The following is a 26123-nucleotide window of genomic DNA, read 5'->3' on the forward strand; positions in this document are numbered from 1 at the left end:
CATTGCTGTGTGCCTCAGTTACTGGTTTTTCATTCCTAGTTGCACAACTTGCTGACCTGCTTTACTTTCTTTTGTTAGAACTTTATACTGTAATTACTTTTTTCTAATATGTACGTTCCTTCAAACAATAACAAATTTGTCGTTACAGAAGTCTTCCCTGAACATCCTTAGATTCCTGTTGCTCAGGGGAGACAAGTGTACTTTTTAGCTTTAGAACAGGACTCACGGTCACTTTTTTTTAATGAAATAGGAAAAATTAGGCAGAAGACTTGAGGACATTAGTATTGTTTTTGCTCTAACTAGTTCTCCTATGAGAGCTTATCATACTTTTGGCATCTCCAGTTATACCTCACTTTAAGAGGTTCTAATGGTTAGATAACATACATGTTTCTATATGTTTATTTAGAAAATGTGCTCCAGTGTCATTTGAACATTGGTTCTTGCTCTGCTGCCCTGTTACCGGGTGTGTTTCTGCTGAAGAGCCTTGTTGAACATGCTTGCTTACAATGACAAATGAGTTGCAGAACTCTGAACACTTGATGCCTTATGTTGTTCAAATAATGTGGAACGTCTGAGATATCTGCAAGAAAACAGATGAAAATGCTAATAGGGACGCAGAAGAGCTGCTTAGCTTGTAGATTGTGAAAGCTGTGTGTCAGATTAGTGGGAGGAAAAAAGATTAATGGTTGAAGCTGTTATAGGATTTCCCTTCTCTAGGATTCTTAGAAGTTCAGAAGGTCAACTACATGGTACGTTTCTTCTGTTTAGTGACATCCAAAATCCATAAAGTTCCTTTTTCAATGTTTTGCAAAGCTCTTTCTTGTTAAACCTATTTTCTGTCATGGAGAACATCTTTATCAAGAACGATAATTTTGGAGTTCAGTTAATTTCTTTAACACAGTATATTTGTTTTAATGTAATCTACTTGTATATTGAACCTAATAGCATAGGATGCTGTCAGCAGTGTTCCTGAAACACCTGATACTAAATACATTTGGCCTTCAGAAGGACTTGAACTGCTGTGTATTTCTTTTAATGGTCTGCTTAGAAGACTGTAGCATTATAAGGTAGTGGAGGAAGAAACTTTTGTCGGTCAACTGACTGCGCTTCTACTGCTCTGAAACTTACTTATAGCATTCTGTATGCATAGACAACTTAATCTTACTTTTAACACATCTTGGTCAGACAACTGCAATGGAGTTGCTGCTCTTCTCCATGAGCAGCCAACAACTGTTTCCTTGAAAAGAATAATACTGGAGTGTTCTTTAACTTGAAAGTAACAGCAGGATGTAGAGCAACTTGTACAGTTACTCTGTAATAAGAACTCTGTTACAATTAAAATCCATGATAATATGTGTCTACGGAAAGGAATGAAAACCAGAGGTCTTTAGGGAACTGGAAAATCCCTATCCCTTGGCTAGTAGCTAATGAAAACAAGTACTTCAAAGTCAGGGAGGTGGTGATAATAGGCAGTCTGTGAGGTTTGGGCAAAGTACAATTGATGCAGCTATGTACTTCTGATCCGTCCTGTGCAGTTACAAGCCTTTCCTGTGGAAACAGTTCCACTTGGATGTGCTTCTACACAGCAGGGTTTAAAACATCCTACCATTCTTTGCTCAGAGGCACTTGACACCCTTGGTCTTCAGCAAGGCCTCTTCCTCCATGGCTTCATCCTTGTAAGTATCTATTAAAAAAAGAATATATATATAAATATATATATAAAAGGTCCTCGCTCCTTTGATTTGAAACACACTTTAAGGATGCAGGTTGAAATGTACAGGAGAATGGAAGGACCAACAGCTTCAAAAGATATGCTTAATTTTAACCACATTTGACCATCTATTCCACATTAATTGATGAAAGATACTGCTAGTGCAGTAGACAGTACCAACACCTCCGTGTTTCCATTTGCAGATAGCCAGCTGACTTGAAACAGTCTGACTGTATAAGCAGACCTGTTTGTGTTAATGTGTTGACAAATCTCTAGATTTTTTTCTCTTTGATGTAGTGGATTAATTTGAAAATTAATTATTATTAAGAAATGGAAAGCGGTAAAGTTTGTTTAGCAGTATCTTTCTCAAAGAAGAGGTAATCCTAACCTTGAACTTCTTTGAGAAAGAATGCTCTTGTCTTTGACCATGACAACTAGTCTTTTATTTTTTCTCTACTTAGAAAGCGACAGGTGAGGAAATGAAGGCTTTCTTTCTATTCCGGTCATCTGACTGGAGCCTGGGTTTCTCTTGAAATAAAGGAATTGTAGCCTTCCTGAGTGATCATGCTCAGCTGTGTTTTTAAACATCACAGTTTGCTTCTTTCTGCTCTTTGAAAGTAGCTTTTTTCCTCTTGTTGCTTCTTACAGAAACAGGCTTAATTTTTCCTTCAGATATAATAGAGCAAATCTCTTTCAAATCTAAAAAAACCTTTTTTCCTAATTTCTTTCACAATTACTTGCTAGTCTCTCATATGATTATTCTGGTACTAGAAATGAGAATAAACCTGTTCAATCTGGTGCATGTTAGTTAAATGTGTTCAAACGCTCTTTGTTAAAGTCTGTATTACTCAAGGTCTCTCTTCATGATGTGTCAGTCTGTTCTGTAGATTGGTCTTAATTTGTGGTCCTTGTCAAGAACTAATACTTGGAGCTACTCTTTGAGCTTTTCTGTTACCATCAGGTCAGTGAGGAGCTGAGCCTGTGTGAAGGAGCAATCCTTTGTCTTCATTGCTGCCCTTTAAGTAATGTCTGTGTTCACCCAGCTTCTGAAGCTGCAGTTAGTGCGCTATGTATTGCTTGGCATGATCATCTTGTTTACCTTTGTGTGATTTTGAAAACTTTACTGTGATAGTAAGTCTAGGGTTTATTTTTTTATTTCAAGCAAACCTGCTTGGGTGTGTATAAATACAGAAAGGTTCCATATATAATTAAAAATGGAAGCTTTCTCTTGGGGGGAATTCAACAATTAGTTGTTTTAGGCTCCCTCATCTTCCCGCGCATTTGTTTTCCTGGTGACTTTGATATGCTGAGAATTATTTGCATTTAGCAAGTTTTCTCTTTTATTTGCTGGTAACCCAGAATTGCTGTTTAACTTTTTCCCCACTTTGCTTAGCAGAAACATCTTTGAACTTAAATTTAGTACCTAGTCTATAGTTGCATCTCTTTCTTTCATCTCAAAGGTATGCAAGCTTCTCAAATTGGCAGAGTAAATGAGACCTCAGCTAGCATTTCATACTGAAAGTTAGTATTTCCTTTCCTGTGCTCAAATCCTGAAACTAAAAACTTTGCCAACTAAACCTAAATTACATGTCTTCTCTTGGATTACTAGAAGTTATGGAAGTGTAAATTCCTTGCCTTTTTTTGGTCTGGTAGGATTGAGTACGATCTCTTAAATTACTTCATTTCTACCGTATCTGAATATACATGGGATTCAAAAATAGCTCTGTTTTCTGTAAAACTGTATTTAAATATAGTTTACAGATGTTTGTGTACTAAAGCTACGATATTGGAGTTTTCATAGGCCCACATACAGCTCCACTGGGAGCATCCTTTGCTGCATCTGGTGGTCTGAGTCTTTGTGGTTTTTTTACCACCTTACGACAGAACACAGATGGCCTTCAAAACAAAACTTTTTCAATGGAAAAAAATCTGTAGATGTTCTGTGTCTGCAGTACAGAAAAATCTTCTCTTTTTTACTATGATGGAGTTTATATAAAAATATAAGCTCTAAATTAATAACTCATATTATTCTGATATATTGCTATAGTAAATCATACTCAACTTCTGTACCATCCAATAAGTTCCTTAAGTATTTTACTTTACTACTGCCTTGAATTAATATAATTATTATACTCTTAACAGATAAGAAGGGATCTTGATCTGAGCAGGAGTGCATTTGTTCCTTTAATTCAGGTGTCAGTCTCTCCGTAAGCCATGAAAGGCTTTCAGAAGGCTTCAGCCAAGAGTACCAAGACTTCAGCCCTGAGTACCTAGTACAACGCTATTGTTTGTAAGAACTGGGAGATTGGACTAGTTTCTATTTAAACCAAATTACATAGTTCTGCCAGCAGCATTGTTCTTTCTGGTGAAGTTCAGATTATGATGTGAAAATGCATTCATGTTATAGGTAAAAAATATTTGGCAAAGACATCTACATTTTATATAGAAATTCAAGTGTTGTTGGCTTTACATTGGAGGAAGTGCTTTATTTAAGTTTTAAAAACTGCTACTACTCTAAAACCTAAATTTGCAATACATTTCCACTGGAAAGAAAATCTTTTAAAGATTTAGAGAGAGATGGAAAAAGAAAATTTCAAGATATTTTCCCTACCTACTGGTGGGCAAACAGTAGATATCTAATGTAGTTTGAATAGTATTCTGTGAAGAAAATAGATACCTTAGTTTTAAGTATGTATATACTTAGCAAAGAATAACCTGCTGAAGTCCCACATGCCATTACTTTTTCTGAGTCATTCCAAAAGTATTTTTCCTAATTTCAGCTTATTTTCTAAAAATTGATCTAATACATCCTTATCTCTTATTGCAGTTCCTTGTTGCTTTTACTGATCCTTGACTGGTATTTAATTCTTAACTAAAGAACAGTAATTGACTTGCTTCTGTTGCATCTAAAACAGGTGAATCACTGATAGTATTTTACACAGAAGTTTCATTTGGGGAAATACAGCTATTTTGTCTCCTCTAAAAGATGAACTTCTGAAGTGTGGCTTTTGTTTCTTGGCTGGAGAGATTGACTTGCTCATTTCTTAAGTAGCTAAAAATTGGTCTGACTTAAATAATATGTCTGCTGTCAATGGCTGTCCTTCATGTTATTTATCTTAGTATAACTTTATTCCATGGGTAAAGTTATACAACCATTAGTTGATTCTTAGAGAGACAAAACATGTGAGTTGGAAAAAAAAACCTTAAAAGATGTCACTGTAGCCAGTTCTTGAAAAGAGCATGTGGAATTGATGCAAGTTGGGATTTACATCTCTGAAAACTAACTTAATTACCTTTTTAAAGTAAAGTAATAGTCACACTCTTGTATATTGTTCCTAAGAGCTGTGGTGGGAGGGAGCACCATCAGGTGTGTGTGCGTATATATTTTTTCTTTATGCTAAAATACTGTTCACTCCTTGTGAATGTAATTGGGCAGTTGGAGGTTGCGTACTAGTAACAACTTAAAGATTCTTGAATAACTTGAAGCCTTAATTCTGCTTGTGCAGTAGAACATTTTCAGTATCCAAACACTTTATTCAGAGAAGCTAAATGGCTTCTGTCTTTGTATTTTCTACTTATTTTACACCTATCATGATTAGTCAGCGTAGAATAAATGAGACTGTAATTTGCCCCCAAAAGATATGAAAGGCAAACTTGCAGATGGCTTTCAGTGCATCTAGCATCCGGAGTACAGATCTAGTATTTGCTGAAAACATTGTCAGCACAATGCTGACAATTCTCTACATATGGAGAACATTGCTTTATCAGCACAAGGATACAGATTTCTACAGGTGAGGCTTGACTGGCAGTGTTATTACACCTCAGTGCCATCTATACAGCATTTCTTAACAGATGGTATACTGTAATCTCTAATTACAGTCATCAGCATAAAATGTCCAGCTCTCTAAATTTGAAACTGGGGACAAACTTGGAACGTATTAATGCCTTTAATTGGAGGGAGTCAGATGGCAATTCTAGCTGTCAAATGTAAAACTGATATACAGTCTTAAATAATGATTTTGTTTCTTAGATACGTAGTACAACTAAATATGACATTACATACACCAGATACTTAATAAACTAAGCTCCTTCACTGAGGACATTTCCCCATGCATTAAATTAGTTAGATTTCTTGTGGTAAGTCCATTCTATGCTACAATGCAAGTAAATGTTGGCTTAGTTTAGAAAGTGTTTAGAGATAATGTAGTGAGTTTTCAGTTCTGTTCTTTGCAGAAGTTGCATTGCTTTAGCCAGATGATTCCTTCAGAATAACATACATAAATCTTTTAAGGGTTTTTTACGTGATAACTTTGTCAGTGAATTCAGAGGAGATTAATGAAGATTATCAGAGGTCTAGAAAAGGTAACCTAAAAGACTTAATAAATAAAATTTCTGCAAGAAGACAGAGACAGACATAAGGTCAGTTTCTAAATACATGGAAGGCTACTGAAATGAAGAGAAGTGTCATTGGATATCGATGTCCATGCTGAATAGGGTGATAACATAGGAGCTAGAATTGCAGTTCAGAGCGTATACTATAAGATGATAAAGTAATGAAATGTAAGTAAGTGGGAGAAATAGTGGACCCATCAGAGCTGCTGGGGAATATGAAACCTGTGTGTTTGAGTCTCCAGGAGTGTAGGGGCTGAGTAGGAGCAATGAATTGAGCAGCTTCTCGTAATCATTTCAACACTGTTTCTTTTCTTATTTGTATTCTGTAATTAGATGTCCTTTGCTGCTGATACGTACTGTTCTAGCGTAACTGAAAAGCAATATGGCTCATAAGGCATCTGATTGTAACGGTTGAATGGAAATTATTTTACAAAGGTATCAAGTATTTGTGTCTTGAATATCAATATAGTTTTTAGCTTTCTGTTAATAAAAAAAAAAAATTCATGAGCTTTCCAATTCCCCCTTCCCGTTGTCATTGTGTTCTAAATGACGTTGGTGTGTCTGTGTGCCTCTAGGGAGACTATTTTCACTGATGCTTATGCTGACACACAATCTCCTCCTACTTACAGTAACAGTATTCATGGATCTCTTTTTGTCAGTAGAAAAAGAAAAGAGGAATTGGGAGTAAAAAAAAAAAAATTCCTTTGGGCTGCTGGAAAGTAATTAGTGCCTTCATTTCCACTAAGCTGCTAAAATTCAACGTGATAATATCACAGTGTTGTCTCTCTCACTTCAGCTCTGAATTTTGACTATTTTTAAGTCTGTATTGTAACTTACTTTGTTATCAGTAAGTCTGAGCAGCAGCTTATTTTGGGAGTAGAGACGTAGAGTCTTAAAAGAAAAGTTTTGCATGATTTATTTTAGGAGAATAGAGATCATATACAGCATATCATGAAGAGTAATAAAAATAACTTGTAGTACCAGTCGAGGCAGATTCTGCTCTGCTCTATGCTATGTATAGGCTTCTTGCATAGAAAGTGATTTCATTTTTAAAGCTAATTCTCTCAAATGTATTTTTTTTTTTTACTTCTGTAGACAGTTGCAGTAAGTGTATGGTATGAATGCTATCAAAGCTGACTGCATAACTATATTCATATGAAATATGTGAAGTAGGATGTGTTTAAAAAATCTTATTTCAAACGTTTGAACTTCATTTGAGAAACAATTCTATGTGTGAGGGAAAAGCACGGAAGTACAGCTCTGGTTCACTGTTAATTGATCAAACACAGTGAAACAGTGACTTTATTCTCTGTAATATAGATGTCTTTGTTCTTGAAGGTAAAAACATTTGTGTATATACATTCATGCACATGTTGTGTGTATTATATGGAGGAGGATCTGTTTTTTTAGACTACATAGCATGCAGTTATTTGTGTTACTGAGCAATGAATGAGGACAACCTTTAATTGCCAGCAGAAATTTCTTTCTTATGTCATTTGAACAAGACTTTTTGTAGAGCTGTTCCTGTTGAAGCTGTCTGAAGTATTCAATGTGATCATTCTTCAAACTATTTTGCATAGTTGAAGTTAGAAATTATCCTTCTCCTTTGCACTTCCAATCAGCGCTCACTTAAAAACTACTGGCTAAAGTGTTGCTCGTTTTTACCTATTTGATATCTAATCAGTGTGCAAGCTCTGAATGTGGCACCGGTTTTCAAAAAGATGCCCTTAACAAATGGATTGTGGGTGCAGGAGCTTCCAGGAGGAAAGGTGAAGGCAGAAGGAATGAACGTGACTTAAATCTAACACTGTACATTTGTAGACTTCTCCAAGACAAACCCATTTCATGTAGGTTTCTGTCTCCTGTGTGTTTCTGATTTCCAAATAGAATATCTTCTCAGAAAACTGGAAATGTTTTTAATGGACGTAGTTGCTGTAGCTTGTCGTCCCATGAAACAGAAATAGAGACAGGTCTGTGGAACAAGCTTGCTACTGAAATGTGGAACAAGCTGTGGAAGAAATCCAGAATCACTTCTGTCTGCTGTGTCACTCCTTGTAAGATCAATTAAGCAAACCTAACCTTAGAATGATTCAGGAGGAAACAAATATTTGGTTATATGGAGTAAGTGCAAGAATGTCAATTCCTGTCTCAGACAATTATTTTTCTTTTGTGTCCCCTCCTCCCCTAACCTGAGTTTTCATAGTCTGGTCTGTGCAACAGAGTGTGGAAGACCTTGGCCTGAACCAGTAGATCCTTGATTCAGTCAGTCTATGTGAACAGATTTTGAAGTGTAGATAAACTTTGTGACCATGATGTTCCCATTTGGTAAGGGAAGAACTAAAATAAGGTAGAGTGGGTGGGTGCTATGTAAACCAAGACAGAACCTGTATTTAGTCTAGATGTCCAGAGGATTTGCATTGATATTGGAAACTAAGCTTGTCCTGTCTAGTGTGGACTCAGGAAGCCTGCTCTTTTAATTACTGCAAACTACAGTTAAGAATCACAAAGGTTAAAAAAAAAGACTCATTTTCACAGGTCAGTAACGTTAAAAACAAAAACAAAACAAACAAAAAAAAACTTAAAGCAATAAACGGACTAGATCAGGTTATGATAAGAGAAGCAAGATTAACTGATGCTATGTGCACTTCAGGGATTGGAATGAGGATTATTTTGAACAACAAACCATAGATTCTTTACCTAACTGTTAGACTTCTACTCTTTGGGCATAATTTTATAAGTTGGCCCCTCAAACATAAGGGAATTATTATATAAATAAGTGCTTTCATAGAGAGAGAAAGTATGCTAGAGAAAATCCTAACAGAAACGTTGATTCTGGCTGTAAAAATGCCAATATTTGTATGAGAATTGTATGTTGCACCATTTTTTTTAAGCTTAATTTTGGAGCTGTTTGTGTGCACTTGATCTGTGGTTTTCTGTAGACAAACCTACATGAAAGGCTGGGAACTCTTTTCTATGTATATTTTTTGGTAATCTTTTAAGAACCTTTAGGTAATGGTTTCCAGCATTTCCCCGAGAGATGCCACTTCATAGCAGTGTTGCTATTGTTCTGGATTCCTGGTAGTTGTACCACAGAGCCTTTGTTTTTGAATACTGTTTCTTTTTTAATGACCTTTGCATAAAAATATCAGCATGGTTTGTCATCATTCATTTTAATTGTTTAATGTGGGAAAAGATCTGGCCACTTCCATTGCCATGTAATAGTTTAAATGACGTGTTTTGTTGCCTACTGAAATAGTCTTCCTACTTGTGTCTGAATAAGTGTGAATCATTGCAGGTGCTGCTCTGGGATTTGCTTTGAAAATGCTAGTTCTTATTTGAGTAAAACTTGCCAGTGGAAGAAATTAATAGGTTTGGAAGATTTTGTGTGAGAGGTCAGAATTTCTAACAAGCAAGAGGTTAGTGACAGGAAGACCAGATCCTTGTCCTGGCTAAGGATTGCAGAAGCTGTGGAATAGACAATTACCTCAAACTTCCCAGGAACTCATAACACATTAGGGAAGCGCTGGATTCTTGCATGCAACCTAAAGATAAGAACAATTTCTACCTAATACACAGACATTAAAAATGTTGGGGCTTTTATTAGACAGGATAATCTTGCATTCTGTCACTCAACATAAGAGTTGTATTTTGTGTTCAGCTTCTGATTGGTTTACTTAGCCAAATATTTTATTGCTACTTTTGGGTGTGTTCACTTCTAGTGATGCTAAATCAAAGCCAAGCTCATAAAAACAACAACAAGCCTCCAGAAATCCCCAACTTTCCAAAGAAAAACCCCTGTAAGTCACTGAAAAAGCTCACTCCCATGTAGAGCAAGTGCAGCTTAGGTCAGTGAAAAGAAATTGAAGCTTTACCAAAAGCTGACAGATGGTTCTTACTTTCATTTCTCAGAAACCTGAAAGCCAGAAATTCTTTCAGAAAAGCATGGGGACAACTGAAACAATTTTTGTGTCTACGTGAATAAAAACCGAGCTCACAAACTATTGAAAAATTATATGACTTAGGTTTAAACTATTCTTTTAAGTAAAATTATAGCTGTATCAAACTTACACTGTTACAGAGATAACTTACTGCAAAAATTGTACGTTCATTTGTTCCCACTGATTACAGTCCTTGGTATTTTTTTACTGTAAAGTTATATTCAATGAACTGGACCAAGGAGTTAGTTCCCAACCTGCTTAACATTAATTAACTGTAAATTGAAATTTTAAATTGCGTGAAAGATATTCTCATATCTTACACATTTTAATGATTTTGAGATGTTGATGTGGAAATTTAATTTATTTAAATATGTCAAGTAATTTATAAGCAGTTATTCCAAACTCTCCAAATGTGAGATGACAGCACAGTACTATGAATAAGCTGTTTTGTCCCTATGCGTATGTTTTTCTAGGTTGTTGTCTACTGAGTTTCTATACTTAAAGGAAAAAAAAAAAGTGACTGTTAAGTCATTGTTTGAAAGCAAAAAGGTTTTTCCTTTTAAAAGAAAAAAAAGCCCTGCATCATAGAGAGGAAGAAATAGGGTTTGTCTTCCCCCGAACCTGCGGACTTCTGTGTGAAATTAACGGCCTGTTAATTGGCTGAAAACCATAAAGTAGCTATCTGGTACCTCTCATGAATGTAATAGCAGTATGTTAGCTTACAGGCTGGAGTGCAGGTTTGATTTGAAGCTCAACTGTTACGTTCTGCGTTCTGACATTGATCTTAACTGAGGAAAGAGTGGATTGTTTTCATTGCAATAAGACAAATACTTGCAGATCAAGCTTCTATTCTGAGATTCAAGGGTGAAAAACTTCCTATACGTGGGTTCTATAGTGGCTGCTCTATTTCTGTAGCAGATTGCTTCAAGTGGGAGTCAGTGATGTTCAGTTTGAATTGGCAAGTTGAAGAAAATTGTGTGTATCACTTGAGGTTCACTGCTAATAGTATGCCCAGCACGGAATCAAGGGTGCATAGCTAAAACCCTTTGGCTAAGTAAGAAATATTAGTATTACTGGAAATCTGTAGGCTGAGGTAGAGACCTCTGAGGTGTGGGATGTGGTGTTAATTAAGGACAACTCAGATCTTGCGGCTCGGAGTTCTGGCGCTCACGTTACCACCCTGCCAGCGCCAACCGCGGCCGCCCTCAGCCGGAAGCGTCCCGTGCGGGCAGGCCGGCGGCCACCGCCAGGGGGCGCTGTGTCGGAGCCGGGGTCCGGCCTCAGTGCTGCGGCGTGGCTGCTGGGCGTCCGGGAGCGTTCCCGCTAACGGAGGTGTCTGAATTTCTGTTTTGTTGTCAAATACTGGAAACTGCAAATGAGGTTTATGGCAAGACTTAAAGAGCAAAAAAAAAAATTCTGTAAAAAAAGAAAAAAAAAAAAAAAGAAAAATAAATAAATACTATTATGAGTGATTGTTTGAGTTTGTAATGACTCAGTCTTTTGTAATCAGCAGTTGTCTTTGTGATATCTGATTACTTGTTCTGAAAACATATAACACTTCTGAAAATGTATTCCTTGTAACTTTTTGGTATTAGTGGAAAAAATGCTGTGAATGAAATCATATAAGGATTATTCTTTGCTTCATCTCCCGGATCTTCTGCTGCAGGAAATGATGTTCTAGCAATGTATCTTTTGTGAGAAGGTTGGGACAGCCAAAATTCTGTACTCATTTACAAAGGAAATTTAGACTGACTTGAATACTTGGGGATTTTAATGCAGATTAGAATGCTAAAGATAACACGCGTTTTCAGTGTCCGTCGTGTTTGAAAAAATGTCTCAGATGACAATTTCAATGAATTTGTACTGCATTTTTCAAGTGGCTCCCAGTCCCTTAGGAGCATCTAACTAATGAAACTGTGTGACCTCCAGCAGATTACACTATGTACACTTCATAGATTTTAAAGTATTTTTGTTTCCTTTTAAGAAGAGCTAGTTGCAGTGGTAGATATGACATTTGCATGTAAGTTGGGTAATTGTGTTGAAACATCTTGGACAGGGAGCTGCTGTCACAGAGGTTGCCCCTGACTCCAGAATGAGTGCGTGTCGATTTTCTCTGGGCGAGCGTTGACTGTAATCTACAAAGTGAAGTGTGGACCTCCACTCTACGTCTTGTAAATAATAGTTTCAATCGTACGTATTCCCAAATGTAAAAAGCATTAAAGAACGCTTTTCTATGCTAATGTCTCTTTTCTTTTTCCTTCCCATTCTCCCATGAGCTTTCTGCTCTAAATGCAAGGCATCTTTCTTAATGGCTTCTCTAAACTAAATATAGAGCGGTGTTTAAACTTTCTTCCAAATGAAAACAAAAAACTCTGTTAAACCATGTGGATAAGTAGCTCTAGGGATAGTGAAAATTTAGATAGAATGGGACAGCTTATTTCTGTACTTGGTGTTTTATGGAGGGCGGTTTGAGTATTTTAAGTGGTAAATATAGCATCAGAACCACTGGAAAATGGAACTCAATGTTTAATAAATGTTAATAACTTAGTGATTAGTACTTAACGCCATGTGAGAATGCAAATGGTTTAAATTGTGGTGCTGCTAGACACTGTGTTTATAAAGCTGGTGAAGAGACTTTGAGAATGATAAGTGTTATCTTTCAAATGCAGATGAATGCTCTCTGTGCACTTCATGGAAATTAAGAGCTATTGAACTCTGTGGAATATGACTTTGAAATACATGTGCATTTTTTTTAGTGCTTAAAAAGTGTTGTGATGCTAAAATGGTGTTTTTTTCCTAGTCAAGAGTTTAATGTATGTCAGTTGATAGACTGGCTTGTTGTTGTTTGGTTTTCTTATCAGTCCCTACAGTTAGACTTCTTTAAAATCTGCCTGGGAGCAGCTGGCAGCTGACGCGCTGGGGCTGGCACCACCCAGGTCCAACATATGACATCACTGGGAGAAAGAAGTAGTGTGCGCAGTCTACCTCTGCCTTCAAGGAAGTTAATGTGGGAGCTGCAGTCTGTAACGTGCAGCTGAAGTGCTGCGCCTTAGTAAGTTCTGAGTGTACAGAAGGCAGGTAAAAATGGAATTTCTGAAAAAAATCGTTCCTACAGTCGCTTCTGGAGATGTTGTGTTGGATGTTGGAAGTTCTGTCCGTGAAAGCTCCCCAAGGCTGCTGAAGATGAGACGTGTCAGTCTGCTCTCCTTAGGACAAACAATAGATGAAGACGAGGAGATACATGTTTTACATCCTCATTTCCATATGTATCCATGTCATCAAGCTGGTAAAAACTGATTACTAAACTTTCTTTGTAACTAAACTTACTTTGCTGAATTGATGAATTTTGTAATAGGACTTCTTTATCAGAGTCACTGTGATGATGCTGTTGCTTAGGTTTAGAACTCCTTTAAAAATGTCACGCTGTCATGTTAGTGATCTGTTTTGAAGTAATTTTCCAGGATTTCTCATGTTCTTGTTGATTATGCCCCCTGTGATTTTGGGGGCAGAGGGAAATGCATTTCACTGTTAAAGGTGTGAAATTGTAATGTAGCTGTGAGCAGACATTAGGAGTTGTCTAGACAGGTGTGCTGTGCAGATATACATCTGCTGCGCAGGATTCAATTTCTGTGCCAGCTTTTCTCTCCCTGTTTCTGAAATCCCGTGTTTTCTGAGGTGTTTCTCTTAAGAGTTTTTTTTTCCATTTCAGGAATGTTTATGCTTTTTTTTTTTAGTATTTTGAAGACTGCAGACTTGGTATAAATATATTACATTTATAGAATTTTTCATTTGGAAGCATGGGCCATTTTGCCTGTATTAAGTAGTAGTTATTGTATTGTAAGTAGTAGTAGTGTAGTATTGTAGTATTTAGACCTTTACAGGTAGGAAAAAAAAACAATGAATTTTAGCTCAAAGAATGAGTTAATACTTCTTTTTCAAACAGTTCAACTGAGTTGCAGTAGAAAATCTGGCTTTACTTTATTTTAGCCAAAGGCCAAAACCAAGTAGATTTTAGAGACTTTACGGTCTTGGATTCTGATGAGTGTTTTTACCCTTTGTTACGTGGTGACTATTTTTATGAATTAGTATGGCTTGAAGTGTTTACGTGTCTAACTGCAAATGTGGGAGATGGTGACACTCATCCTGTTGAGTGGAGAACTTATTCTAAGCTATGGAATTAATTTCCTTAGACTTTTCTTAGCTTTTCTGGTTGTAATATAAATGTTATATGTATTTAAATGTGTCAGACGCTTAACATTAGCAGCTGGAGAAAGCAGGGATAATTTTAAGTTGCAGTCGGGAACAATTTGTATAACGAATTGGAATGAATCATAAAAATATGGACTGCTGAAGACTTTGTGCAGAATAAGGTCCATTAAAATGGTTGTAGCCTGTATGTTTTACAACTCTGATCAGGAGCTCATCATCTTTTAGTCAAGTTTGAGCTTTTGTTTAGCTTTAAACCTCACGGCTGTATAGAATTTAAAGTTGGATATCACTGTGAAGTGCACAGCTTAAATATCTCCGCAGGCATATCTTGCCAATTTTGCTTTTATGCTGTAGTATGGTATTCTTGGATACTTAAAAGTATGAGTTATATTTCATTTCAAATGTTACAACTTCAGAGTTAAAATTTAAGAGCAATCAGAGTTGTCTTTGTGCCAACCTGAAAGAAAATGCTATAGCTGAAGCTTGTAGTCGAAACAGGTGCTTTTGTCTAGCCTTGTTCCATGTTTTATTGATAGCTGAGTGAATGAATGTAATAGACAATGCACCAATCCTACTGTTGAACATGAATTTTCTGGCTTATTAAATATTTCCCAGAAGGTCATTCCAAGGAGGAATTTCTGCAAATCAGTGGTTTCTGACTGCTAATAGCATGATGTTAACATGTGCAAAATGCAGACTTAGTCTGTTCTGGATCATGCTTTTACCATAGCAGATAGTAGCTGAATCCTCTTTAAATTATCTGCTTATTTCTATTTTTGTATCTTGGTAATGGAATGAACTGCTCTTCTGGAATAGAGCAAAAGAACTACAGTGTTTACCAGTTGGGTATGCAGCAGGCAGCAGATGAAGACAGAACAGGTAATAAAACAGTAGAATGATTAGAAAGAAATAAATTGTAAATAGTTGCTTAATGTCAGCAGATGTGGTGGTAATGCACCACAGAATTTAGTACAACGATACTGTTTGGGAGCTTGATAGGTTTTTAAAGCTAAATTTGTTTGTTCAGTAGGTATGCTTGAATTTGAAAGTTTCTTTTGGTGGTGGTGTTTTTGTCTTTTTTCCCCTCCCCTGCTCCTTTTTTTTTTTTTTAGGAAAGTTTTTGTGTGAATAAGAATCTAGGTGAAATTCAGAGTCTGATAACTACTTAAGCAGTTTTGTAGAAGATTGTTTAAAAAATAAAAACAACAGCGGAAGAACAACAACGAACAAAAACAACCAACAAAAGACTTGCTAGCATTTATCTGATTTAAGTATTTTGTATGGAATTCAAGGGATGAATTCTTTCTTCCTAGAATTAAGGCATATTTATCAGTATTGCCATCAAAATATGGACTGAATTGGTTTGTACTTCTGCTTTATAGCAGAAAGCAAGTACTTATAAATGTATCTGTCTGTGATACGTATCTTTTGAAATACATAGCATTTCTCAGAGTACTTTCAAGAACTTTTTCGTAATCTTTCATAGCTGTCTTTTGAAATTCATTGGATTTCTGGAACACTGGAAAAAATCTTACTTGCTTAAGTATTTGCATGTGATTGTATGTGCAAAAACACATAAATCTTAGTGGTAGAAGTACAGGCGATTCTAAATTTGCAGTAGCACTGAAGAGTTCTCCATTTTAAAACTTTGTCACTAGAGTCTGCACAAAAAGCTACAATTAGAATCAAACATAAAGAGATGATCTGGATTATCTAGAAAAGGTATTTTCACATAGATGATTACCAGAAATACATACAGACATATATGTGTGCAGACATGTATCTGTCAGCGATTTCATATTTTCCCTGTTGTGGCGTTAAGGAAGGTGACTGCTGTGACTGCTCTGTGCAGGTGGGCACGTGGCAGCTGTACCTGTAGCATGTGATGTGCACTTTGGGGCTGGGTTGTAAGGCAGGGCAGCTAACTTTGTGGAACGAGTGTAATGACAAGCTGTTCAAGTCAAATCTGCAATAACCACCCCCAAAGCTTTAAAATTTGTTGGTGAGCAAGTGTTTTCATTGCTTTGTGTCCACAATACTTCTGTGTATGGAAAATGTCTCCTCCTGCAAGCATTAATCCTGTTTCCCTTCAAATGCCTTTGCAAGAGAGGCAAAAATAAACTGGTAAAGAAATGAGCAGTAGAGCGGTAGCTGCTTCAGGGGACTGACAGCAGCGGCTGGGTAGGCATGGGCTGCCCCTGAGCAGCATCCCTGTGTCAGCTCCCTGGTGTTGCCCTGAGCAGTCGCAGATGGCAGAGGATGTCTGGGAAGCTTCTATCTGGAGTAAAAGTCAGGTTTGGGACCCATGCTCTGGATTTCAGTTGGTGAAGGCTAGATTGGTTAGTAGGCATCTGAGCACCAGTGCTGTTCTTTCCTTTGTCCCTTCATTCTCTCTTTGCTTCTTGTTTACATTAAGACTGTTCTGTAATACTGTTACGGATCCAGAATGCTATTTACATAAAAATCTCTAAACCTCTCTCCTGTTCTCTTATCATTGTAGATAGCATTGTTTTGCTTGAGTAATGCCCCAGGAAATTCTTCTATATATATTTTCCATAGGAAGTAATATGGAACATTTCTTAAGGGCCTCTGGAGCCTTCTCTTGAAGCCCTTTGCAGCAGAGCAGGGGATTTTTATTTATTTTTGATGTATCTTTACAAGCTGATCAGGCTGACCTAACAGCTTGCTGCCAGTGAAGAGGGCAATCTCACTCCCAGCTGTGCAGCCTCTTCACCTCCTCCCTGGTGCAGCCTTTTCCTGAGCTGGTGTATTTGACAAAGCTGTCGGGAAGCGTCCTAGTATATTGGAGGTGATAGTTTTGAGAGGAGTTGTTTAGGTCAATCAACTCATTTGGAGGCCTCTTTGGTCAGCAGCGGGGGCAGCGCTGCGTGGCTGGCCATTGCAGGTGGCAGTCACCTTCTGGATACCATCTGTTTTTAATAGATTGATCTGTGGAAAATTATTTTTTTAATATTTTAGATAAGTAGAAACATAAGCATCTCTCCAGAGCTTTATTCTAAGTGTGGTGACGATCCCTTTTTCATATTAGCACTTAAAAGCAGATACAAACGACTCCATAATTCTGACCATTGGGTGAATGTTTAAGTACGGTGTTTGCTTAAGACTGAGTCGATAATGAACTGTAATAAAGTTTAGAATTATACAGCATGTCTTTTTTAAAAGACCTGAATCTTTTGTTGTATACTTGGCTGTATGTCTAATACACTTTAGCGTAGTTGACTCTGTTTCATCTGAATAATGAGCATGGATGAATTCACAATGGATAAATAATGGATATCCTCCTCATTTCCTCCAGTGTGTTTTTGTTTCTCTTTGCTTACCAAACTCTTTACATCATCCCAAAGAGCAACATAGTAATTCTGACTTAATGCTTCTTTCAAGATGAGTGTCAGAATGACTCAAAAGTATACCTGAAAGGCTGTTTCTTCATACCTGAAGATACTTATGTGGATTTAATGAGGATGTAATGTGTTTTCCTCTGAGATACAATGAACAGTGTTTACAGTTATTTTTATATGCCATCATAGATTACCTCTGCATCATTTTCAATGCAAAGGTAATACCAGTAATACTTTGCGCAGATCTTATAATACATTGTTTTCTGGTCTTGAGGCACTTGAAAGGTTTTCTGAGGCTTAGGTATGTTACTATAGTTTTATATGACAGCTGAACCAATGTAATGGCTTACTCCTCTAAAAAGGAGATTGTACTCTTCCATCTGCATAGCTGTACAGAATATTCATTTGTGGTGGTCTTGGTGTGCACCAGTCCGTGGTGGGGGATGGTTCAACTTGCTACACCAACAGGGAACCATTCTTCCCTCCCAATACCAACTGATAAGCAGCAAACCAAAATACTATGAGCATGAACCAACAGCAGATTTAGGAAATAAAGGTCAATAATCCTGGTATTCGAGCTGTTTTTCTCCTGTTCTTTTTCTTTCTGTTCTGCAGAAAATATTTAAATTGAAAAGGAAAAGGCCTCATGGCCCTCCTGTGGCCCCGCTCCCACAGCACCACGTCTTTCTTGTGCTGGGGCTATCAGACTTGGACATGGTACTCCAGATAGGGCCTCGCAAGGGCAGAGCAGAGCGAGAAAATCACATGACTTCCTTCCATAACTCATGGTACTTTGGATGGCCCTGGGCCGTTTCTGCTGGCTTTACTTCTGCTAGCTGTTCTGTTTTGATTTGCAGACTTCCATAATTCCATATGTTTTTAAGCTTTTAAATAACAGAATGCTTTTTACTCCATAAGTGCTAAGTTTATATATATTTCTTTTGAAAAGTATGTAAAGTATGTGGGTCCAAACCGAGAGAAAATAATTTCAAGTATTTCATCTGAATAAAGGGCTGATTTCAAAGGCTTTTCCTTTTTCAGTAAATGATGTTCTTTGTGCCTGTGGAAGCACTGGGTTCAGTTGCCCTTGATGCAAGTCACGAGTACTTTTTCCAGTTGGGAATATATATATATTTTTTCCTCAATTTTCAAGTGTTAGTGAGGAATACCTGTGATTTGGGAAGTAGTGCTCACTGTTTCATCTGTTTACTCTGAATGCATCTTGTTGCTCCTTGCCAAGTTACAGAAGTTCCCTGTAAGGAGAAACACCTTGCAGATCCACGTTTCTGACCTGGCTTGCTCTTGGTCTAAAGTTTTTGCTGTATGTTCATAACGGAAGCATTCTTTTAGGGGAAAATGTGCTACTGATTTGAGGAGGGGTGTGGGGTAGCTTTCAGAAAGCCAAATCCTTTCAGCAGTGGTACTCTTTAAAGAGATGTGAAGTTCCTGTGTGCAGCAGGTTTCTGTAACACACTGGGGTGAGCCTTTTCTCAGTTATTTCTTTGAGAATATGACTGGATGAAGACGAATGTTTTTAATTTTGAAGTATTTTTTAACTCAAAAGCAGGAAAAGCAGGTGAGCAGGAAGAACAGAAAAATGAGCAGCTCATAACATGTATAAAAAACACTGCATTCTTCAGCATGTCGCTTTCTGTTGGTGAGAGATAATTTAAAAACATTTTTACTTTACAGAAATCTCAACCGAAGAATAAATTGCTATTCTGTGGAATGAGTAGTGTAGAAGTGAATATTTTAATTTTCCCAGTAATTGATGTAATTATGCCATATACATTTGTAGGTAGATCGTGTTTTTAGAAAGCTAACACGTTGATGTCAATTACAGGGTGAAATGATTATTATGCTAAATCTCTATCAAGAAATAATGTGATTGACAGAGCAGCTGCTTCCATTAATAAAAAACGTCTTAAGGATATTTTCCACTTGTCTTGGATATGTTTTGACCACCTAATTTCAGTTGTGTGCTTTCTGTGACTAGCAGAGATGGCAGTGGGGTGGTGCTGGCGTCCCTTCCCATTTGCTGTGTCACACCAGACGCAGGTGAGCACACAGGGAGCTGTGTGCAGGGCTGCTGATAAAGCGATAAGCTTCAGAGCTGCCGCGGGGCCTCACCCAGCGTCGGGCACAGGTGCCAGATGCATCTGCTTATAGAGGCTATATTGTACCGCTCCAGCTGGGGCCCTTTAGAGGACTTTGTGCCGTGGACTGTTTGCAGAACTTCCAGACAACAGTGGCTTTGCTGTAAACTTTTAGTGTTTGGTAGGTGATTAGTATCCAACTGTCACATTCAGCTGCGCCTTTAGGTTTGCTGTCGTTTCCCATTTTCCTCCTTTTAGATTTTTGTTTCTTTCCTTGCTTTTCCACGAAGCAGCAAAGTGGAAGGTATAGAAATGGTACCTCGTACAAATTCTGTTGATTCTAACTTGAAAATCATGTTATATCTGTTAATTACCTTTTTTTCAGTCCTAAGAGTTTCTGGTTTGTACTCCTGCTTCATGTTGCAACAGAAGTATCTGTTGTCTCACTGAGAGGGGAAAGCTGTAAGTTAGCGTTAAAAATGCTTACATGTTTGAATCCTGCCTTAAAAAATGCTCTGTAATTATGCACTGTGATTGAGCAGTGTGCCTCTGGAGTGAGGAAACGTGCTATTTTGGTTTAACTAAGAAGAATGCCATGTTAATGACATTATTCATGTTTTTATGTAATATTGGCGAGCAGTGCTCCTTATTCTCCTGCCTGTGTAATTAAAACACCAAGAATGGTATTTTCAGGGAGTTAAAACATGAAGAGAAAATAGGTTGCCTGTGCTTTGTCCTTGCTGTCTGTCTGCTGTTTTCCAAGCAGAGCTCCCAAAGCCCTTACCTCGTGTGCGTGGGCACTGCCTTGGCCCTGCCAGCTGTGCAGCCTCTTGGGCCGGCGCGCCCTGTGCGGCAGTGCCCAGAGCTGGTGGGCTCGTGCAGGTGTGCAGGCTTAGCAGGGACACCCAGAGCAGCTCTTCAGGCCCTGCCGACACAGCTCTGTGGCAGAGGTGGAACAGCCAGCTATATCCTGCAGCCTGCATTAGAGAACACTTTCAACCCAAGTACTATTGCTCTTGTGAGCCCTAACAAACTTGGGACTTTACTCTGATTACTAATACACTTAAAAACAAACAAACAAACAAAAAAAACCACAAAAACTTCTGGATAAGTCCCAAGTTTGTTTACGTGTTTTCTGTTGTTTTTTTTCTTTTTCTTCCTTAATACTTTCTGTATTTCCATAATGCAAATAAGATGTTTGCTATAGAAGTGGCACAGACATCTAGCAGCTTGGGAGGAGCAACAAAAATAGAAACATAACCAATTCCTAACAGTTGTCCTCAGGCCTTGTAGGGTAACGGAGTTAAGCCTTTCCCTGCTCTATCCATTTAAATGCCCAGCAACTAAGCAGGGATTTTCAGCGTAGCCTCGAAACTGTTCCCAGGTTCCATTTAAAATGTTGGTGAAAACTAGAACGCTAGTTCTCCAAAAGCAGTGCACTGATCTACTCCTGCTGAAGCACAGTAAGAAGACTGACACGTTACAGAACCTAGCACATCCTCGGGCAGTTATTTCTGGTTGTGTTATGCAGAACCATACCAGTCAGACTGTACCTTTAAGGTTTATTTGTGGTCATGAGAAGTCAAAATTGAGCATTTGAGAGGCAGTAAAACCTCTGGGGTTCTGTAGATATTTTTTTTTTAACGATTAGGATGGCCATAAAAATCAAGAAACTCAGATTCGTTAGATTTATGAAATAAGGTAACGACTATGGCTTTGTGTATTGCTTCACCTGTTTTATTTCCTCTTTGAGAGAGATTAGGTAAATAACATCTCAGAACAGCCTGCTGGGTTTTTTTGAAGTGCTGCAACTTTTTATTACTGATTTGTTTCCTTGTGTTCAGTGATCTGGAAAGCTTGATTTTTCGAGAAGGGCCAGAGCGAAATCTGTTTAGCAAAAGCCTTTACAAAGTTGGTAAACTCTTTGTTAAACTACTTTAAAAGTAGTCTTGATTTTTCAGGGTTCTATTGTTCATTTTTTTTTTAAGAGTTGGGAGACAGGGAAGATTGGAGGAAGATAGGATTACTGTAATAAACATAGACTTTTTACTGTAATAAACACAGACTTTTCCTTACTGGAAAAGTTAAATATTAACAGTATCCTCTTTGATCTTATTCAACGGCTGTGTTTGGTCAGAAATCTGTGCATCTTCAGTGTCCTTCTTGACCTGGTCAGAAAACTTGTAGTTGTAACTGACTTTAAATAGGAAATACTACTTGTAGTTTTGTCTTAATGCATTTTCTGTCAGTCTGTATCATCCTGAAGTTGAATGTAGTAGGACTGAAAACTTCAAAGAAACTTGGAAGCAACGATGACTTCACATTTTTTTTTATGCGACTTAAAGGAATGACTTTAGCTGTATTTTTTTAAAATTAAATATTTATGATTAATGATTAATGCTAATTATTTTGTGGAAGGGGAAGCAGAGAAATCACATTCTGTTATCTCTGCCATCCTAGTAGAAAACAGCTTAAGGGGGGGGGGGGGGGGAAGGTAATATGATGTGATAGGCTCCTACAGAAATGGCGGTATTTGGAAATGGACTTGGGAATAACACTTCAAGTGAAGACTGAAAAAGAAGCTGAAATCTGTAATGTTAGCTGCGAAACATAAATGAGTGACAGAAAATGTTTTTTGTCATTGAAAAGCAAACTTTGTAAATAATGCCCTTTCAATACAGGGATATTTTCACTTATTTAAAAAAAAGAAAACAACAAAACAAAACCAATCCTATTAGGAAAGAAGGACCACACTACCTTTTCAGTCTGTAGGGATGAGGCTGAAACAATGCTATAAACCATGTAATATAATAATATACGTATATATTACCTATATACTAATAGAATACATGTATTTTTTGTCTTGCATCTTGATCTTTGACACAAGTCAGAGCTTTGGCAACTGCAGAAATAACAACTGTTAGACACGGTGCTTATTTTTTGTTCTTTGTTCAAAATGGTTGCTAGCAATATTACCAGGTAGCTCCAAGAAAATGGCATAAATCTATTAAAGAAAAGCTGTATACACCTCCTTTGCATACACATTTTTAGTAAATGAATTGGTCCTAGTATATGGATACCTTCAGAAATGTTTTTATTAAAATTTCAAGATTATGAATAAAAGAAGTTTGAAACTGTTGTTATCTAACGGTGGCTTAAGTGTCTGGTCTTCCATGCTGCTTGGATCCTATAGCTACTTGCAACACCCATGACAGTTCTTCTGTGTTTTATGACTGGTTGTAAAATACACATACTGTTTTCTTGATCTGAAAATTGCATCAGAAAGGTGTGCCCTCTTGAAGCACAGGAAGTCAGTTCAGCATTTGAGTGTGCTATGCATGAACATCCGCAAACGGGTGCTCTAATACTTAATAGTATTAAGAGTAGTATTAATAGTATTAATAATAGAACTCATGAGCTTACTGCGTGGGGACTTTGTAATGTGTAGGGTTGTTTCCAGCCTGAGGTCAGCAGACTTGGTGCTGAAGTGATTCAGTCAATTTGCTTCTAGCCATCCTCTTTCCTAAAAGGTTTTCATATCTGAACAAAAGCAAGGTGTGAGCCGGATGCCGGCATTAGTTATTCTAGTGGAGTGCAAACAGCTTGTGTTGCTGATAGAGCGCTTCTGCTTAGCGTGTCTGCAGTCATATTCTTCTTCTTTAAAGAGCTTACTGGCATCAGTGTGCTCATTCGCTGGTATGCCTCGCTTTGAGTCTTGAGAAAATATCAGAAGCATTCACAGACTTTATAGTACTCTGCTCTCTTTAATAATGAAATTTACAACTGGTGCGGTATGGCTAGCAAACTTCAGAACCAGTATATAAATGATGTATTTGTTGGAATCATGTGAATTGCTACTTCGTATGGAATTCCTAAGTCCAGCCAAGTAATATCCTTATTTTGTAGAGGATTTCTTTTCAGTATGTTTTTCTTACATAAAACAGCTCCAGTTCAAAGCTCTTGCCTTATAGTTAAATAAAAGTGCTTTCTTTCTAGGTAATAAAGTAGCGGGCCAAGTATTTTATGAAAGACTTCCCATATATGTACTGCAAAGTGATACATATTTTTAGACACTTCCACAGTAGACATACTTGTTGCTCTCAATTTTAGACACATTGTAATTTCCTGGCCAGAAGTCTGTTTGATTTTCCTTTTAAAAAAAAAAAAAAAAAAAAAAAAAAAAAGAAACTTAAATGGAACCGATGCCGTAAATAACATTTTCTTGCAGTTTTAAAACACGTAATGATGGTATCTTGTAACTCTACACAATGAGTTTTATTGGGCTCTGTTTAGTGAATTAGCCTTGTCTGTGCTTGGCAAGCTTCAGGAGCTTTTAATGCATGTTTTTCCTTGCTTCTGCTATTCTTCATTTCGTTAAAAGTAAAATAAATATTACATTTTAAATTTTGTGGTTTATCCTGAAATCTTATTCTAGTATATGGTAGGTATATTAACTCAATTCACTGGCTAAACAGAAACCATAAAGTCCAAGGTTGCAGTAGTTGTCATCTATGTGTCTGTGATTATAAAGAACATAGAAGTTGGGGTTGCAAAGAAGAAGAAATGTTAGAAGGCCTCGTAAAAGTGATAACGTGATTGTGCTTATCGCAGTGATGTTTGTGCTAATGCTGACACTGATAGATGTATTTCCTCCCTTTTTAAATGGACTGGTAGTGGTATTTGTTTTCTCTTTTTTGGAATGGGGGGCAGGTGTGTTGGAGAAGATAGTACTTACTGTGTACCATTCTTGTGAATTCGTGATGTCCAACTTGGTGCACATATATAATGGGAGAGCATACATATGTATAGTCTTAAGACATATTCCTTTTCAATATATTTTTGTTCCTAATATTAAGTATTCCCAGTATTTAATCTCTCTACTGAAGTCTTTGGAAAAGCTTTTACTTCTTTGTACATGCAAGTACTAAAGTACTCTTAGCATCTTAGATGTTCTTAATGGGCTAATATTGAGCTAACTGCGTTTAATAGTAATTGTTAGTTTCCTTGAGAAGACCTACCGGAAGTAATCAGGTGCCATGGGGGAAAACCATAGAACTTGCTTGGGCAAACACACTGTTATCACAGACAAATGCACATTCTTTAAAATATTTTCTGACTTCCATTCACTCTTGGAACACCGCTATGCAGAAGCACTGGCAGCTCTTCTTAACAGGGCTCCAGGAGGTGGAACATTGGGATTAGTATTTCTGTGCTCCTGGAGCTTCTGGGTGATTGGTTTTTATTAAGTTTCTGGTGCTATTAATTTACAGAATAAAAGCTGAGTGGTGGTGGTGCAACTACAAAGAAGCCAGAGTCTATTTTAAAAAGTCATTATTTTTGAGGTGCTGGGAGAGTTGGCTCATGATTTTGGAATGTGTGCCTTTAACAAGGCCTCCTTTGAAGAACTCTCTGTAGCCCAGTGTTAAAGGCAGTCAGAGACTAACCATAATTAATACAGTCTTTCAAATTAGTGGTGAAATTCATCAGCCAGTTCCAAAATTTGACCTTTATATCTCACTAATAACAAAACACAACCTCTTTTTTTCTTACTTAGTAAGAGGAAAATGCTATGCTTCAAGTATAGCTCTGAATATATTCATAAAAGAAGTGATGAAAAATGAGTATGTGGTAATGGGAGGCACTAGGTAGGTGTGATGTTACCTGAATCGAGCTGCAAAAGAAAGGTTGATGCAGCCCAGTCTGCATGCGAGAAAATGAGATGCTGGCCACATGGACAGAACAACTTATATGGCAGATGAAAAATACGTTTAAATATTGGATGCGCACCATTCTTACATCTCCTGTACTGCTGAGAGCATACTTCGAGGGCACGCGTGTGTGACTCCCTCCTCATGGCTGGGTTACTTGTCGTTCAGCATCGGGGCAGTTCTGAGACTGCGGGGTTTTCTGATGGCTTCCGAGCAGGTTTAGTTGAGCGTATGCTGGCCTTCTGTATGGTGCGTTTGGTTGGACTGCGTTGAGGGGATCGAGTTATTGTCCAGCGGACCGCCTGGTGCTGCAGCGCCCTGTGCCCGCTCCCCCCGTTCTGCTGGGCCCGGGCTCCTGGGCTCCGGGCTCGTCTCGCACTGTGCGGCGCGGGGCTTGGCGTTTGTTATAATCGTATATAATGCTGCAATTGCAACATCGGTTGGAAGTTTTAAATAAAACTCAGCAACCTGCGAACAGCTTTTTATGCTCCTCTATAGTTCGAAGTAGGGGTGCAGATGGGCTGGCAAGGGGCATTCCGCTGATCGGCCGATGGCTGCGGTGAAGAGAAGTTCTGACAGCGCTCTTGCCGTCGCCCTCCGCAAAGGGGCCGCGATAGCGGTGCGGTTCGTCTCCTGCGGGAGCCGGGGCGGGGCGCCGCGCACCGGGCCGGCACGGAGGGGTCCCGAGGGGAAGCGCCCCCCGCCCGCCC

General features: G+C 38.0%; 1 protein-coding gene across 11 annotated transcripts in view; it reads left to right on the forward strand.

Annotated features, from left to right (window-relative positions):
• Positions 1–26123, forward strand: part of FRYL (FRY like transcription coactivator) — a 158490-nt gene that overhangs the window by 13981 nt on the left and 118386 nt on the right. For 9 of the 11 annotated variants that reach the window (XM_021394866.1, XM_021394870.1, XM_021394868.1 and 6 more), the window contains exon 1: positions 12994–13327. The exons of 1 other annotated variant lie outside the window; for it this stretch is intronic. In XM_021394866.1, coding sequence (XP_021250541.1) covers positions 13126–13327 — 202 coding nt within the window. In that variant the 5' untranslated portion in view covers positions 12994–13125. Of the gene's footprint in view, positions 1–12993; positions 13328–19740; positions 19887–26123 lie in introns of those variants that run through there. One more of the 11 variants, XM_021394873.1, reaches the window with a different exon arrangement.

Source organism: Numida meleagris, chromosome 4 (assembly GCF_002078875.1).
Source record: "Numida meleagris isolate 19003 breed g44 Domestic line chromosome 4, NumMel1.0, whole genome shotgun sequence".
Lineage (NCBI taxonomy): Eukaryota > Metazoa > Chordata > Aves > Galliformes > Numididae > Numida > Numida meleagris.